Source organism: Histoplasma capsulatum, genomic scaffold, assembly GCF_000149585.1.
Source record: "Histoplasma capsulatum NAm1 scaffold_8 genomic scaffold, whole genome shotgun sequence".
Lineage (NCBI taxonomy): Eukaryota > Fungi > Ascomycota > Eurotiomycetes > Onygenales > Ajellomycetaceae > Histoplasma > Histoplasma mississippiense.
The window spans coordinates 1,736,884-1,752,787 of NW_001813975.1; the positions used below are offsets into that span (position 1 = coordinate 1,736,884).

The following is a 15,904-nucleotide window of genomic DNA, read 5'->3' on the forward strand; positions in this document are numbered from 1 at the left end:
ACTTCTTGCGCTACCATGAGGGTGCCACTGGCACCAAGCTCGACGGACCGCTGATGCGGCGGATGCGGAAAGTAAGTCCCACTCCCCATCGGGCGCGCCGATCGACGAGGCTGATCGCCGTGGAAGAGCCTTCGGCGGCTGGCCAAGAAGCACGGGCTGGATACACAGGAGAAAGAGAAGGACCCCGCGTACGTCGAGGACACATCTACGCTTCAGAAGACCGCCCTGCGGACGCAGGAGAAGAGATTCTGGCTTGGGCTGCAGCGGATGCAGATCTGCCTCTACAACCTGCTCGGCCTCTTCACGCTGAACCGGAAAAGCGCCATCCTCAACCTGCGATTCAAGGACCTGCGGGTGTCGCTCCAGCGCGACCCCAGCGGGGGGCCTGACCTTCCGACGGTGGAATTCAGCTACGAGTTTACGAAGAAGCACCTCGGCCTCACACAGACGTCAGTTCTCCCTGATATCATCCCCGGATATGCACACTGGCTGACGTCTGACCCAGGAACACGTTCACCCTGCCGGAGATCATCTACGAGCCGTCTCTGATCCTCAGTCCGCATATTTTTCTCTTCGGAATCCTGTTCTTCTTCGAAGCGTTCAGTCCTCCCAGTCTAACCTCGATGGCCAAGCTCAGAGGACTGAAGATCGGGGGCGGCCGACAGCAGCTGCTGATCCCGCTGAAGCCAGAGATGGCCAATCACTATGTCTTCTGCAAAGTGGCGAAGGTAAACGGCGAGATCCGCATCTTCCCTCAAGAAATGATGGACCCTTCGTCCTCCGTCCGTACGATAGCCGAGATCGCCGGTTTTCTGCACTCCTGGTTCAACCATCGCTGCCGGTATGGCGGGGGTCTGATCCTCAACAAGAGTGGTAAGAAGACGCCCTCATCTCTTTTCGCCTAGATAGAAGCTGACACGGAACCAACCATGCAGGATTGGTCGGCGATGCCGAGCAGAACCTAGTCCTCAAGCATGCCAATATCCGCACGTTTCTGGAACACTATATTCCACGCAATGTGTGCCTCAATATGCAGGCACTGATCAGCGGCTTGGACCCCAATTCCCCTCTGATGCGAGCCATCACGCGGATCGGCCGCTTTCTCGACAAACGGCGTCCACGACATCTGACGGATGCGCAGAAGGCGATCGTGGAACAGGACCCAGAGCTGCAGGAAGCCATCCAAAAGCGAGACCGGGTCGAACGACGTGCCGCCCAAACCAACGATCCCGTGACAATTGAGAAGCTTGGGAAGCTAAGGGCCGATGTCGAGAAGACAAGAAGGCGGCTTCTCTATAAGTACCGGAAACGGGTTCGGGAGGAGTTCGACGACGAGCAAGCGGTGATCGACATCGAACGGCAGCTCTCCGGCGAGGCGGTGGACGAGGAGGCAAAGGAGACGCTGCGGGATGAACAGTTGCTCCCCCAGATGATCTATCTTTTCTCAAAGCTCCTGACATGGCCGACATCTAGATCGGTGGAGGTGGAGTTGCGGCGACGGGATGCCGGTGCTGATGCCGTTCAGATGTACTGTGGTGTCCTCGAGGGTGGGCCGCGCCGAGGACGGAGACCAAAGGCCCCCCCACCGCCGCCGCCACACCCCCCGCAGGCACCCGATGGCACCGACGATGGGAATGATGCTCACGGTGAGGTTTACCTCTTCTGGGGGGTGGGATGATGCTCTCCGCGCCGCCGAGGATCATATCCGCGACGCGAAGCAGCCTCGGGGGTGTTTTGAGTGTTACGCGCACCCCAGGTCGTCGGATCACCGGCGCATTCATCGATACTCGCGGCCTGCGGACCTGGGCCGCCATTTCCGGTATGAGCACCTCCGGCATCTCAAGGACGGGGAGCCGGCGTGGTGCAGCTGGTGCCAGATCAAACTGGAACACAAGATGCACGTGCAGAGCCATGCGAAGTTGGTCCACCGAGTGCATACATAGGCCGCAAGTGAGGGAGGACCCGGGGGCTGTTGTATTCTGAGTAGTATGTTGTGATATGGTTTGCAAAGATGACATTATGGGGCAGAATGTATGGGAGGCACAACATGCAGGTGAACTTATGCTTTATTGGATTGATCAACTGTAGGGTTCTCTTCTCACCAAGAACAATCCACTTCTAAAACACCATTTACCCATCCGCTTCCCTGCCCCACTCTTCGCTTCTATAGAGATGGCTATGATGGTCTTGACAGCCGGCCTGTCAATCTTTCTCTATTTATCTGTTTCTTTTCTCTTTATTGTTTCCCTTTCCATTCATTTTGAATTCCACTCTTCTCAGTGGTCCTAGCTAGCTATGGATACAGTAGAATCCTCTAATTATTACCATTATGATAGAATAAAAAAAATAAAATAAAAGATCACTGCAGAATCGGAATCTAACCTCGCGCTAAAAACATCTGGAGAGCGAGCCGGGGAACAGGAGAACTGTTAGGTGCAAATACAGCCCGCATGTGCAGATCTGCCTCTTCAATATCTCGATTTCACTCGTTTCATGTCCATGTACATTCCATACGACAAGACTCAGCCGTTTTGCCTAGTAGCTCTTGATAACATCCTCTCTCCGCGCATGCTCCGCCTTGAAAATGTTATGGATTTCCTGGTTCGCGGTTTCCTATCTCATTATCAGCCAAGAAGGAGCCCCGCCATGGACCCTACAGGGAGGAGTCTTACCAATACCATGCCCAGGTTACGTCTTTTCGGTGGCTGCCACATTTCGGAGGGTGCCGGGTTGTCAAATTGAGCCTCATACATTGGATAGTTGTAGTCTGTGCGGGGTCTCTTTCTTCGCAGCTTTCGCGCTGGGGGCTGGCGTTCATCCATCTCCGAATCTGAACTGATGATGACAGTGTGATGAAGCCCGTCGTGGGGAATATCAGCTGACGCCATGATTGAAAGATGGCCCAGGCAAACAAAGAGGAGGGATGGAGAGCACCGCTGTCGGTCTATTTATGTTCGCTGTCCTCGAGTACGCAAGGGCCTCTCGGTGGTTGGTGTCTCGCGGCGGTGTGGGTGGAGAAGGAATTGGAATTGGAAGAGAGACGGATCCAAATTCTCAGGCGAGATAATAAGGAGGAGAGAGAACGGAAGGACTTGAGGGGAAACCACGCATATTTATTACCCGGTAGGCACAGCCGCCTCACAGGACCATCCACGGCTGGTGGGGGGTTGTCTAGGGACGGCAAAAAGTAGACATTAGTGGCCCTAGGGACGGCAAAAGCAGTGGCCCCAGGGACATCAGTGGCCCCAGGGACGGCAAAAGCAGTGGCCCTAGGGACATCAGTGGCCCCAGGGAGAGCAGTGTCTTCTTCTTCTTCTATTCAATTTAACGTCCGGCCCAGCCGCTTTCCGCAGCTATGCAGACGATGGGTATCTATAGCTAATATACATCATATAATACAGTCTAGATGGTAGCCAAGGTCCTCCAGTGGGTCCCCCTGACTCCTGTTTGTCCTATAAACCGAAAGAACTCAGTGCATGCCTTATCGTATTTTGTCCTCCGTAATTGCTCCATATTGCCCGAGGAGTCTAGTTAAGATCATAAATCTTGCAGCCTTCTTAGCTAGCTTAGGCGTCGTCAAGATCTCCTTGAGATCCAACCTTTCCCCCCTTCCTTCCCCGTTTTCCGTTCTGAGGTTGTTAAACCTAGGGCACGCTAATAGGACGTGCCGTACTGTTTGATTTCCGCCACCGCATTCGCATAGGGTGTCAGTGATCTCTGGCACCTTTCTTTCATATAGGAATTGTCGTAGTCCAATCTTGCCGGTGCGCATCTGTACGATGGTTGAACTGAGGGCCTTGTGTAAGGAGTGGTGTAGATGGAGGACCGTGGGGCTTGGTGCGGGTGTGAGCGCGTAGGTGGCTCGCCCCGATGACTCGTTCTCCCAGTCCCGCTCCCACTGTACCTGGGTCTGGCGGTGAATTTCCGACTTGGCTGCGGATATCAGGTGTCTTAGGAAGTCAGGTGTAGCTGCGGTGTCATCAGTGTCCACTGTGATCATCCTCCCTCTTCTGCCTCGTTGTTGTCTGCAGCCCGTCGCTTCCTTTGCGAGCTTGTCCGCCAATTCATTACCTTCGATCCCTTGGTGCGCCGGGATCCAGTAGAATTCCACCTGAAGGCCCTGGGAGCGGACCCTCTCTAGAGCATCTATGATCCTCCGAAGTATGGATTGGCCGGATGATCTTCTGGGGTTTTGGAGAGCCCTCAGGGCTGCCTGGTTGTCCGTGAAGATCGCTGCTCTGCGCCGGTCTGACGTTAGGATTAGGTTTAGGCCCATGAGAATGCCAAGAAGCTCGGCTGCATACACGGTGGCAGTCGTTTCCTTGCCGAGATAAGCGAGTTCTTGGGTGTGGATCGGCGGCGCCAATGCAGCAGCCCCCACTTTCCCGTGGATGCCGCTACCGTCAGTGTAGACTGCTAGTGGTGGATCGGCTCCGCTGATAATGTGTGTGTGCAGTCGTTCCGCCGCTTCTCGATCTTCCGCGATAGTGACCGTGGGCGCTCTCCACCACGGCTTTACCGGGAATGGGATCCGCGACTCCAGGTGACTGACCGCTCCTTCTCCCAGTGTTGTCTCGAGGCTGTTGTAGAGGCGCGTTAGTGGGCTGATGAGGGAGTCTCCGCGTATCGGTGGGGTCCATGCTGAGGTGCCGTTGTCGTCTTCGTTCTGGAACCGGTTGTCGGTGAGGATGTTCAGTGCTGCGTCATGTGCCCGCTCCTCCAGCTGCAGACGCAGGGGCTTTATGAAGAGCTCGACGTCCAGGGCCGCACCCGACGCTGCTCGGTATGCCCCTCCTACGATCCTTGCTCCTTCTCGCTGAATCCTGTCAAGGGTCGTCCGCATCTTTTCTGTGAGCCCTCTTTCGCCTCGTGGCGTATGCCACACGGAACAAGCATACGTGATCTGTGGGACCACTATGGCCAGGTACGCCTGCCGCAGCGTAACCAACGCTGACCCCCACGTTGAGCCTGCCAGGGACCTCAACGCATTTAGCGTTTGTGACGTCGTATTTTCAATATGCCGTATCTGAGGGCCCCATCGAAGCTGCTGGTCCAACATGACACCCAAGTAGCGGACTTCTTTCGCCGGAGCAATCGTTAGGTCTGATATGGTCAAGGCCCGTTGTACATCGTATCTCCTTGGACTTCGCGTGAGGTGGATGAATTGGTATTTTTTGAGGTCGAATTTTGATCCGTGCGTGGCCGACCATGCCTCCGCCCGTTCGTGCATTCTTGCCAACTTCCTACAGTTCTCGTCGGTGGTGCAGCTGCTGGTGAAGAAGTAGATGTCGTCGATCCAACCTCCGGCCGCTGCTCCGGTAACCCGGAGAGGCGCATCCTCCAGGATGTCAGCGTTGTAGAAGAGGTAGAGCACTGGCGAGATCGGGGAACCCTGTGGGATCCCGGTCTCCACATGGAGAGGTTCTGTTGTGCACTCCCGGAGCTGTATAGTAGTTGTCCTGTTTCGTAGAAAGCTCGCTACCCATCCGACTATTCTTTCATCCATCCTTCTCTTGCGCAGGTTGTGCAGAAGCCTGGGGTGAGAGACATGATCAAAGGCGCCTGTTACATCCAGAAGGAGGAGGCTGGCTACCTGATCGTTGTCCCAAGACTGATAGACCAGCTCCATCAGTCCATGAAGCGCGTGTTCCGTTGACATTCCCTTTCTTCCCCCTACATGCGTGTGTGGGAGGAGCTGGTGTTCTTCGACCGCCTGAGAGATCCTTGTTGCCAGGATGGACTCCAAGGCTTTACCAAGGGTGTTCAGCAAGGCTATCGGGCGGTACGATTTCACCTCCGACCGGTCCTTTTTGTTGGGCTTGGGTAGCACCACCGTCTTGGATTGTCTGAAGTGCGCCGGGCAGTATTGTAGGTCCAGGGATGCGTTGTAGATCTGTAGTAGATGGGGTGTCAGGTAGGGGAGCAGTAGTTGTAGTATGTGTGCCGGGATGCCGTCCTGTCCCGGTGCTTTCTTGGCGGCCATGGATCCGATTGCTCGAGTTATCTCCTGTTCTGTGATAGGAGGGGGGGTAAGTTGGTCGCTGTACCTTTGGTTTGCAGTGTCGGACAGATCCACATCAGGTTGGGGTGGGAAGAACGTCTCTTTGAATAAGTTTGCCTTGGCTTGGTGGTCGTGCTCCAGGTCGTTGTCGCTTCGGCGCAGAGGTGGCGTGAACGCCTGCCTTGTCCCTCGCCTGCGGGCCCATCTCGCCAGCCTCCATAGCCCGTGTGGTGAATCGCTCATCTCCCTGACCCTTGCTCGGTAAGCGTCGCGGAGTGTCTTTTTGATGAGTCTCCCTTTGTAGTTCCTGGCCTGGCAGTATGCCTCCCAATCGCTCTCGAGGCGCGTCCTCTGATATCGTCTTCGAAGGCGCCTCGCTGTCCTCTGTGCTTCCTTGCACTCCTGCGTCCACCCAGGGATCGAACGGTCGCTTGGTTTGGCCTTCGGTGTGGAGGCATCGATGGCCCTTGTAATGGCGTGAACTAGCCCTTGCACTCGGTGGTCCACCGACGCCTCTGAGTCCAAGACGGTCGGGTGGGGTAGGTTCCTCTGGAGTTCTAGCTCCAGTGTTTGTGTGTTCGTCCGTTGCCATTGCCATTGGTCGGGCGGGTCGCATGTTTCAACCGCTGTCATGATTGTTATGGCGATTGGTTGATGGTCCGATTGGTGGTCGAGATCTTCCCTGAGCCCGCAGTAGGCCTTCCTCTCGTGAATCCACGGTGTACCGAGAGCGAGATCGATCGTGGTTTGTCTATTGTGTTCATCGTACGTGACGGTGCCCTGTGGGATCAGGAGTTCCAGTTGTTGGTCGGCCATGAGTGTGACCAACTCCTCCGCCTCAGCGTCCCGGTCGCTGCCTGTGCCTCCCCAGAGTGGGTGGTGGAGGTTGAAGTCCCCAACCACGATTTGTTTCTCACTGTTGGCTTCGGTTATCGTTCTGCGCAGGAGGGGGATGGTGCTGTTCCCTGTGCTGGTCTCCGGATTGTAGAGGTTGTGGATATGGATTGTGTCCTCGGGCGCCTCGGTGCACTGGATGGAGACAGTACAGAAGTCAGGAGAGGGGGTAGTTGCGGTCCATCTGCCGCGCGGTATTCTTCGGTTTATAAACATGCACGTCCGGGTGCCTGGGTCGTCCAAGTACACCAGGTCGAAGGATTGAGGTCGTGGGTAGTGCGTTGTGTTGGTGAAATTGTTCCGCCACGGTTCTTGTATTGCAATCACGTCGAACTCTTTGATCCTCTCATCCCTCAGCAGGCTGGCCATGACCTTGTCTTTAGATTTCCTGACATTGTACTGTAGTATGTTTAAGTTGCTTGTACTATTCATTGGTTATGGTCATTTGCGAGCTGGTCAGCGCAGGGTCTATAAGGCTTGGGTCTATGGGGGCCTGCTGCGATGCTGATCTTGACCGGGTTACCATGGTTGTGCGTCCATTCCAGGTAGATCCTTCACTCTCAATTCTCATTTCTCTCTCTCTATCCTCCACTGCCCTTTCTAGGTTCCGTTTGTTATATATGAACACGTCAGAGTCTTTCTGCGTAAAGTTGTGAAATGTTGTTGGCTGTAGTGCTCGTCTCGGTCGTGCTATGGTGCGTTCGTTTGTTAGGGTTCCCGCCGGGCGTTTGCGTCGCTCGGCGGTGCTCGGCAGGGTGTTGCCTGCGAACAGCGGTACGGGTGGTGTCACCTTGGTCGGGCTGTCTGGTCCGATGTAGTACGAAGGACGGTTCCTCTTCGCTTGTTCGACCCTTGCTATCTCTGCTTGTCTGATGTGGCAGTTATTGCTCCATGCCGTGTGCGGCCCCTTGCAGAGCGCGCATTTGGGTGTGGGGTTTAGATCTTCTTCTTTCTTCCGGCAATCCCTCGTGTTGTGAGGTTCCGCACAGTATCCACATGTTTCGTTGGCGTTGCACTGAGTTCCGATGTGTCCGTATTTTTGACACTTATAGCATTGCTTCAGCTTGCAGCTTCTGTCGTAGAGTTCACAGTGGTGGTAGCAGGCATTCAGCACTAGTCCCTCTCTGATTGCTCGGTCTGCATGTTCCTTGGTGGTGAATTCAACCACCAGGGAGGAGGTCGGTTTCTTTACTCCAGTCCTTGTCAGCCATCCCACATATGTGACCTTCGCCCCTGGGTGTATAGCCGCGTTCTCTGTTTGGATCTTCTCGATGGACTGTGTCTGTTGGCTGGGATCTATATTCTCTTTATCCGTGCGGACCGAGTGAACCAGGACCCCATATGTAGGTTTGAGAATCCTCGCTTCGCTGCCCAGGGCCTGTACCCATTGATTGTGTTCCTCCCTCAGTCTGTTGGCATCTGCAATGTTTGCTGCGTGGATGGATATATCTCCACTCTTCAGCTGTTTGGCAGCGACGACCTGAACAGGCTGCTCTCCAGTGCTTGTCCGTTCCTTTATTGCATTGTTGACTCTCTCACGCAGCTCCCCTGGCGTTTTCTGTCGCAGCAGAGCGGCCGATTCGGGGTTACGTAGCTTCACTATGATCTCTCTTTCCTTGCTGTTTGCTTGTGTGGGCGGTGTCGCTCGTGGAGGGGGTGTCGCTCCGCTAGACCTGACTCTGTCAGCCCAGGTGAGGTTTCTAGCGGTATTCTGGGTTGCAGCATGGTTGACCGAGTTCTTGATGAGGGTGAGGTCGTCTGTGATGGTTGTCTTCGCTATGTGATGGATTTGGTTGAGCTTGTCGAGGATCTCGTGGGAGGACGGAGCTGCTCTGGATTTCTTGGCATAAGCTTGTACACTGTTTAGAAAGGATTCAAGTGACTGATCTGGTAGTTTCTGGCGTTGTCCTTTGTCTAGAGCTAGCAGTGCTGTCGCTTCTGCTATGAGTTGGGTTGCATGCTCATGCAGATTTTGCGGCTGCACGCCCAACTGGGGCCACTTGGCCTTACTAGCCATGGTTCCGGGTATCGGGCCGTAGCCGAAAACCAGGCTAATAAGATGACGTCAATTTAAGCTTAAATACACGCGCGGTTGTGGTGAAATTTCAAAAATTAGATATGAGCAGTGTGTGGTTGTGGGAGAGCAGTGTCCCCAGGGAGAGCAATGCCCCCAGGGCCTCTTTTTCCAAAAGGACCGCAGTAACAATCGGCTCGCGCCCCAAGAGAAGCCTTGGGGTTGTTTTGAGTGATGCGCATCCCGGGTCGACCTGGGCAGGCATTTCCAGGTGCATCAACTGGAACACACGATGCAAAACCATCGCGGGCATACAGAAGGGAGACTTGCCTGCCCACATTCGATGTCAGAATGATAATTTTGCGCTGGACTTCTCATGTTGTAGTCACGATATTCTGAAGAATAGGGGACATCTAAGAATGACATCTGGCATGACCAGGCCACGATGTTCTATATTTCCCTGGAAAATGGCCTCAGATTGGTGCTTAACCTCAACTCCTGTCGAGCCCTTTGCCCTGACTTACCACGCCAAGCGGTGATCCCCCCAAAAGCTGTGCCCGTCGCGGTCCGGACCAGAAGGACGCCAAGGCGTGATTTGGTTGGTGTGCGGGGTCTGACAATACCCATTTTTATCAGGGGCAGGGAGCGCCAAGCCATTCACCACCTTGGCGTCCTCAAGAAAGGAATTCAATTGTTAAGCTTTCACTTTTAGGCTCGAGCAATTTAAAGGCAACCAAACATTTATAGGCGATTTATAACAGGATAAGGAAGCGGATTTCTTCTGAGAGGCGCGGCAGATGAACTCAAACACTGGGGAAGCCAACTTGTACATATAACGGGTTAAGGTGATAGCAATTACATCGAACAGACAAGTACATTACAGATGAGAGAAGAGGAAAAAATAAAGAAGCGTAATGAAGAGAAAGGTTTGCGGCGGGAGAAACCATCAATAAGGCCGACATAAGTACTCCGAAGTCCAATCAGGCCAGAGGCACAGTGGCAGAAGAAAGTTGACAAAAGGCCAGGGACTACGTCATGTAGTCACTAGCACAATGACCAAATGGAAGGGTACTATGGCTAGTGCTTAAGGACATGTGCAGCAGGTCCACTGACCTAGGTTGCCATGCTGGGGCAGGGAGCCAATAGACCTGACGGGTCCATGGACCGCGATCCATGGACCTGGTAAGCCCAAAGACGGCCAACTTGTGTCCATGCGGGCCTGTGGACGGCAGAGGCCATCGAATCGATTTCTGTGGTCCTGTGGAGACCAAGGACCCACGGCCATAGGGGCCCAGCATCTCCCCGCATTTTGATCATGCCACAGACGCCAGTGCCTGGGTCAATTCCAGGCAGTCCCGTCCCAGAACAGGAGCAGTCCCAGAGCAAAAGTAGTCCCAGAACAGGAGCAGTCCCAGAACAGAAGTAGTCCCAGAACAGGAGCAGTCCCAGAGCAGAGCAGAAGTAGTCCCAGAACAGGAGTAGTCCCAGAGCAGAAGTTCCTGTATACCTTTTTCTCATGTTGTAGGCCTCGAGCTGGTATTATTCCGTACCAACCCACAGCCACTTGATTCAAGTGAGAGTTCTCAATTCCCTATGTTTCACAAAGGCAATCTCTTGTATTTCCATCCGAGAGATGAACGCCTTGTCAGATGCTAGCACACATGATTTTTTTAACAATCTTTAAATATTGTGACAAGTATCCTCACAGGAGAATCCTCTTGTGAGGAAAATAGGAATCCGGGGGCCACCATTTGACCAAAACGTCAAAAAGTGAAAACGTAAAATTGCAAAAACTGCAAAAATTGCTTTTTCACAGAAGTGCAGAAATGCAAGTCCATCAACACGCCAAGAAAAAACGAGGAACTCCTGCGAAGGCTGTGTGTTAAGTCCCCAAAGCAAAGGAAAATATATAAACCGCAGCCGAAAGCGCCATGCTGAATCTTGGTTCCTCTTGGCACAGGGCCTCCTTGGATATTTCCAACGAACGTGACTGCAAGGTGTGTTAGTGGTACTACGGCTACCCTATCACGTGCCCCCCAACATATTGTGTTGCTCTCGCGTAGTTAGTTTTAGTAATGACAACAACGTTATCCTCCCACAGGTTATGGCCCTTAGAAGCAACAGAACCGCTGAAATAACGTGCTAACAACGTCTCCACGCATCGTTAAAAGCGTGCCTAGACGATTTAAACCCCATGGTTAATTTGAGATCGGGTGGAACGCCTGATTTGACGAAAGAATACGTGACAACGCGCTGAAGAAGAAATCCCCAAACGCCAGAGGCACAACAGGAATCGAACGCAGGTTTACCAACGCCTGCAACCAACAAGGTGACTGCCCCGGGGGCATTTGAACCTGACGACACAATCGAAGAGGAATCGAACGAGTCGAATATCGAATACGAAGACCCGGTTAACGACAACGAAATGTCAGATAACGCGGGTGGCCCTAGTAGCCATGATGTGAGCGAAGAAACTCGCATGAGACTGGAGATCGCGAGACTCCAACATGAAGTCCAACAAATGAGAACTGGTAGGGGTCAGGCCTCTACAAGTGATGAGAACATCAGTGCAGATCTAGCAAACTATCTGCAGAGGAAAGGCAGAACGTCTGCTATCGTGAAAATCCTTAATGAGTTCCGTGATCAAGTGAGACCCATAAGGAAGCCAGTTGTACTGACCGGATCTGGGAACTACCCCATGTGGAAAGAAGAGATCCTCCTCGCAGCGAGGCAATCTGAAACCGATGACATCCTTGATGAGAAGCAAATAGGCCCTGATGATAACGCCAGCACTGATATGCAGCGATTTTGGAAAGAACGCAACATGTGGCTATACAACTACATGTGGTCATCAGTTGCCCCACAGGCAAAATCTCATTTTACTATACCCAAGGATTGCGAATTATCTGCGTATTCTCTATGGTCTATCATAGAGGACAATTTCGCTGAAAGGCCTGCTGTCCTAAGGACAAGGTTATACAAGGAGATGACAAGCATGACAGCCAAGTCAAAAGGCTCTGATCGCGCGTTTATCGAACGCTTGATCGCCATAAGGACTGACTATATCCGCCTAGGATATAGGGTCGAAGATTTCATGTTTTTTGACTGCTTACTTACTGGGGTAAGCAAAGGGTGGGCCTCGTTCATTAAGAACCGTATGGACCAAATTGAGAAAGATAACGCCCAACCCTTAGAGAGTGATTTCATGGCCCTTTGCCGCGATATCCTCTTGCGGCTTCCGACAACTGATGAATCCAATGCTGACACGTCTAGGAACCCTACCAACAACGCGCAGGACTCCAAATCCGACAAGAAGGATAAGAAGGGCAAGGATAAGGATAAGGAGAAGGAGAAGGACCCCAAATCTGACAAGAAGGGCAGTGAGACACGGACCTGCTTCCATTGCCAGAAGACCGGTCATATCCAGAACGATGCTGGAAGAAATACCCAGAGAAGCGTCCGTCCAATCCCAACAACGCCAATAAGGATAAGGACAAGGGTGATACCAATGCTGGCACTGCTCCTGTCCATAACGTCGTGGAACAAGTATTCTGTATGACGGACAAGGCCTACATGAGCAGCGAAAGACCCACGAGAGATACCTGGATTCTAGACTCGGGTGCGGGTGCCCACGCAACACCTCATAAAGATCTTGTCGTGGCAAAGCCCCAAAAATATACTGTCAAGTTGGAAATGGCAGATGGAACGATAGTGCCTGCCGCAGCGATAGGCGACACGAAGATCACCGTTGAAGGGGCGGACATGCTACTAACTGGCGTCCGCTACGTCCCGAAATTAGAAGTGAACCTCATGAGCATGGGTAAGCTCGTACGCCAGGGCTTTACCTTCAAGCAGTTGGCATATGGAAGCAACCACGCCGTGCTCTTTATGTCCCCAGATAGAACGTTCTCCTTCACGGCGAAGTTGAACGACAATGATATCTACGAGGTGGAGAAGCCGCCTACCTTCAAGGATCTAATTCGATTCGCCCTGTCCAACGGCAAATTTGAACCTGTCAACGCGATGGCGGACGACAGGACTACTGACGCGATACTGGCGCTGCCCAACAACGACATAAAGGTTATAGAACTAACAATGACACAGTGGCACCAAAAATTAGGGCATCTAAATCCCGCGGATATCGCTAGAATGGCAGCAGATCCACGCCTAGGAATGAGAATCATCGGCCAACGAGCTTTACCGTTTTGCAAAGTCTGTGTCCAAGCAAAGATGACACGTCCAACCTTTGCGCCCATGACGCGAGCTACCAAGCCGGCGATGAGACTCTTCATCGACCTAGCAGGGGGTGGAAAAACGCTTTTTGACGGGAACGACCTACCCACTAGGGGGGGTGCTAGCTACTGGCTAGGGATAACAGATGACGCTACGAGATACCGATGGGCAATCTTGATGATGTCGAAGGGTGAGTCTACCGCGAGATTAATGAACTTCATCACAGGCATTGAGGCAACTACGCAACGCCGTGTAGGCACCCTACACTGGGATGGTGGCAGCGAGTTTAAAGGCCAAGATCTGAAGGCCTACTGCCAGAGCAGAGGAATTGCGTATGAAACGACTACGCCTGATACGCCGCAATCGAACGGCCCTGCTGAACGCGCCAACAGGATTGTTGCAGAAAAGACAAGAAGCCTTCTATTTGATAGCGGACTAGCTAAGGAATTGTGGGGTGAGGCGATGCAAGCCGCGATCATGATGATCAACACGTCCCCAACGTCAACTAAGATATACGGATGCAAGCAAGTAGTTCCGCTTACGCCATTTGAGGCATGGACTGGGGTGCAACCTACTGCCCATTGGATACGCAGGTGGGGGTGCAAGGTCTACAAGAAGAACCTAAAGGTTACCAATAAGCTCGCGGATAGGACTGACGGCAAGGAATGGCAGCTAGTTGGCTACCAAGGACTGCACCAATATCGTATCTGGGACCCAATTGGCCGTCGCCTTGAAATCGCGCGAGATGTCGTATTCGACGAAGGACTAGACAAGGGTGAAACCACGCCTGCGAACGTGGTGAGGCAATCGAGCGAATTACCAGAAGAATTGGACGTACTAGATGCTGCTGATGGGTGGCAACACTGCCTCCTGCGACACCTAGCAAAGGTGAAACCTGACGTTTTGAAGATGATTGCCAATGGGGATCTTGAAGGTGCGATAGATCCAACATACCTTCTAGATAATGAGACAGAACTTGTCGAGAATGATGAACCAGAAGACCCTGCCAATGAGGACGATCCTGTCCTGAGCACCCTAACTGACCGCCCAACTACCGTGGCGGAAGCCAAAAGGAGCCCTGATTGGGACTACTGGTATGAGGCGATGAAGAAAGAGGTCAGCATGTTTGAGAACAAGCAGACATATATTGTCGTTGAGAAGACCCCAGGCATGGATATCTTAACTGGTAAATGGGTGTTTGATCGCAAGTTGAACAATAAGGGAGAAACAATCCGGTTTAGAGCTCGCTGGGTGGTTAGGGGATTCCTCCAACAACAAGGAGTCCACTATACAAAGTCGTACGCCGCGGTGGTATCAGGACCCACGTCACGGAGCTTATTCGCAATCTCAACGGCAAAGGGGTGGAAGGCAAAGGCGATCGACTACGTCTCCGCGTTCTTGAACGGCATACTACCGCAGCACGAGATGGTATATATGCAACTGCCTACAGGGATTAAGCACGGCAGGGGGGCGTGGTTGGCCTGCTCCGCCAGAGCCTTTACGGGATGAAGCAAGCAGCGAGGGTGTGGTATTTCCTTGCGACGGAACACCTCACCACTCTAGGATTCAAAATCTCGCCGTACGATGGCGGATTCTTATATCACCCTATTCGCAAGATCTACCTGACATTGCACGTCGATGACTGTCGGGTAACGGGACCCCAAGAGCAGCAATTAGACTGGATATTGGCAGAGATTGCTAAAAGGTTTGAGACAAAGGATGTCGAAGAGAACAAGCCCTACCTTGGAATGGAAGTCAAACGTCAAATGAACGGCGACCTAGCGGTTACCCAGAACCGTTATATCGATGAGATCCTTGAGGATTTTGGAATGGACAAGGTCAACCCGGCCAGCACGCCGATGGCGGCCGGCATACGCCTAGAATTCTCACCAGATGAAGATAGCGGGTTAGATGACGATTTTACTGCTACTAGATATCGTCAAGGCTTAGGATCGCTGCAGTATTTGGTGTCAAGCAGCAGACCAGATCTGGCATTCGCGGTCAACTACCTCTCACGTTTCAACTCGCGTCCGCACAAGGAATGCTGGGCAGCATTAAAACACGTCCTACGCTACGTCAAGAAAACGAAGGATCACGGAATCCTATACAAGAAGGAGATGATTGGGGGACTCAGTCCTGTCGCGTACAGCGACTCAGATTGGGCAGGGGCAGACCCCCAATACAAGTCAACTACAGGTTACATTATCCTGCTAAACGGATCACCAATCTCGTGGCGGTCGCAACGGCAGACCTCAGTTGCAAAATCAACCACTGAGGCGGAGTATATCGCGGCAAGTGAGGCAGCGTGCGAAGTGATCTGGCTGAATGACATGTTATTTGATGCTGGATTAGTAGAAGGGAAAGCGAAGGTATGCTCGCACCTGCGAGTTGACAACAAGGGCGCGATAGATCTAGCAAAAGGGGAGTCCTTGACAAGGAGGTCACGTCACATCGAGATCAGATACCATATCCTTCGCGATCTGGTTGAAAAAGGCGAAATCATGATGGAACACGTTGGTTCTACGGCCAATATAGCTGACGGCCTCACCAAGCCACTGGCAAGGCCTGCCTTCGAAGAATTTGTTAAGAGGATTGGCTTAATGGAAATTGGCAAGAAGGGGTGAAGGTAATGATGATACGGGAGTTTACAGATTTTGCTTGTGTTATCCTGTTTTTTACGGTTATTGCCATACGGGAGTCTTATTCTCAAAGGAGGAAATCAGGGTCTGATCTCGTAATTAATTATTATTGCGTTTTTAGAA

General features: G+C 52.6%; 4 protein-coding genes across 4 annotated transcripts in view; 2 read left to right on the top strand and 2 right to left on the bottom strand.

The window, feature by feature from the left end:
- The window catches only part of HCAG_07446 (predicted protein), a gene marked incomplete at both ends in the record, with an annotated part of 2,735 nt that extends 752 nt beyond the window's left edge, over positions 1-1,983 (top strand). Inside the window, 4 exons of the mRNA XM_001537974.1 lie at positions 129-449; positions 506-873; positions 936-1,646; positions 1,757-1,983. Coding sequence (XP_001538024.1) covers positions 129-449; positions 506-873; positions 936-1,646; positions 1,757-1,983 — 1,627 coding nt within the window. The remainder of the gene's footprint in view (positions 1-128; positions 450-505; positions 874-935; positions 1,647-1,756) is intronic.
- A 552-nt stretch (positions 1,984-2,535) lies between these two features.
- Positions 2,536-2,888, bottom strand: HCAG_07447 (predicted protein; the record flags this gene model as incomplete). Its single annotated transcript, XM_001537975.1, has 2 exons — positions 2,536-2,613; positions 2,673-2,888. The coding sequence occupies 2 exons, from the start codon at positions 2,886-2,888 to the stop codon at positions 2,536-2,538; spliced, it is 294 nt and encodes a 97-aa protein (XP_001538025.1).
- Positions 2,889-3,481: 593 nt separating this feature from the next.
- HCAG_07448 (predicted protein) lies at positions 3,482-9,536 on the bottom strand (the record flags this gene model as incomplete). The annotated part of the gene is made up of 4 exons (XM_001537976.1): positions 3,482-7,294; positions 7,419-8,946; positions 9,201-9,239; positions 9,400-9,536. 4 exons carry the CDS (start codon positions 9,534-9,536, stop codon positions 3,482-3,484), a joined length of 5,517 nt encoding a protein of 1,838 aa, XP_001538026.1.
- A 1,199-nt stretch (positions 9,537-10,735) lies between these two features.
- On the top strand, positions 10,736-15,766 carry HCAG_07449 (conserved hypothetical protein; the record flags this gene model as incomplete). Its single annotated transcript, XM_001537977.1, has 6 exons — positions 10,736-10,786; positions 11,200-12,030; positions 12,205-12,289; positions 12,319-14,076; positions 14,104-14,570; positions 14,609-15,766. 6 exons carry the CDS (start codon positions 10,736-10,738, stop codon positions 15,764-15,766), a joined length of 4,350 nt encoding a protein of 1,449 aa, XP_001538027.1.
- Between the last annotated feature and the right edge of the window lie 138 nt (positions 15,767-15,904).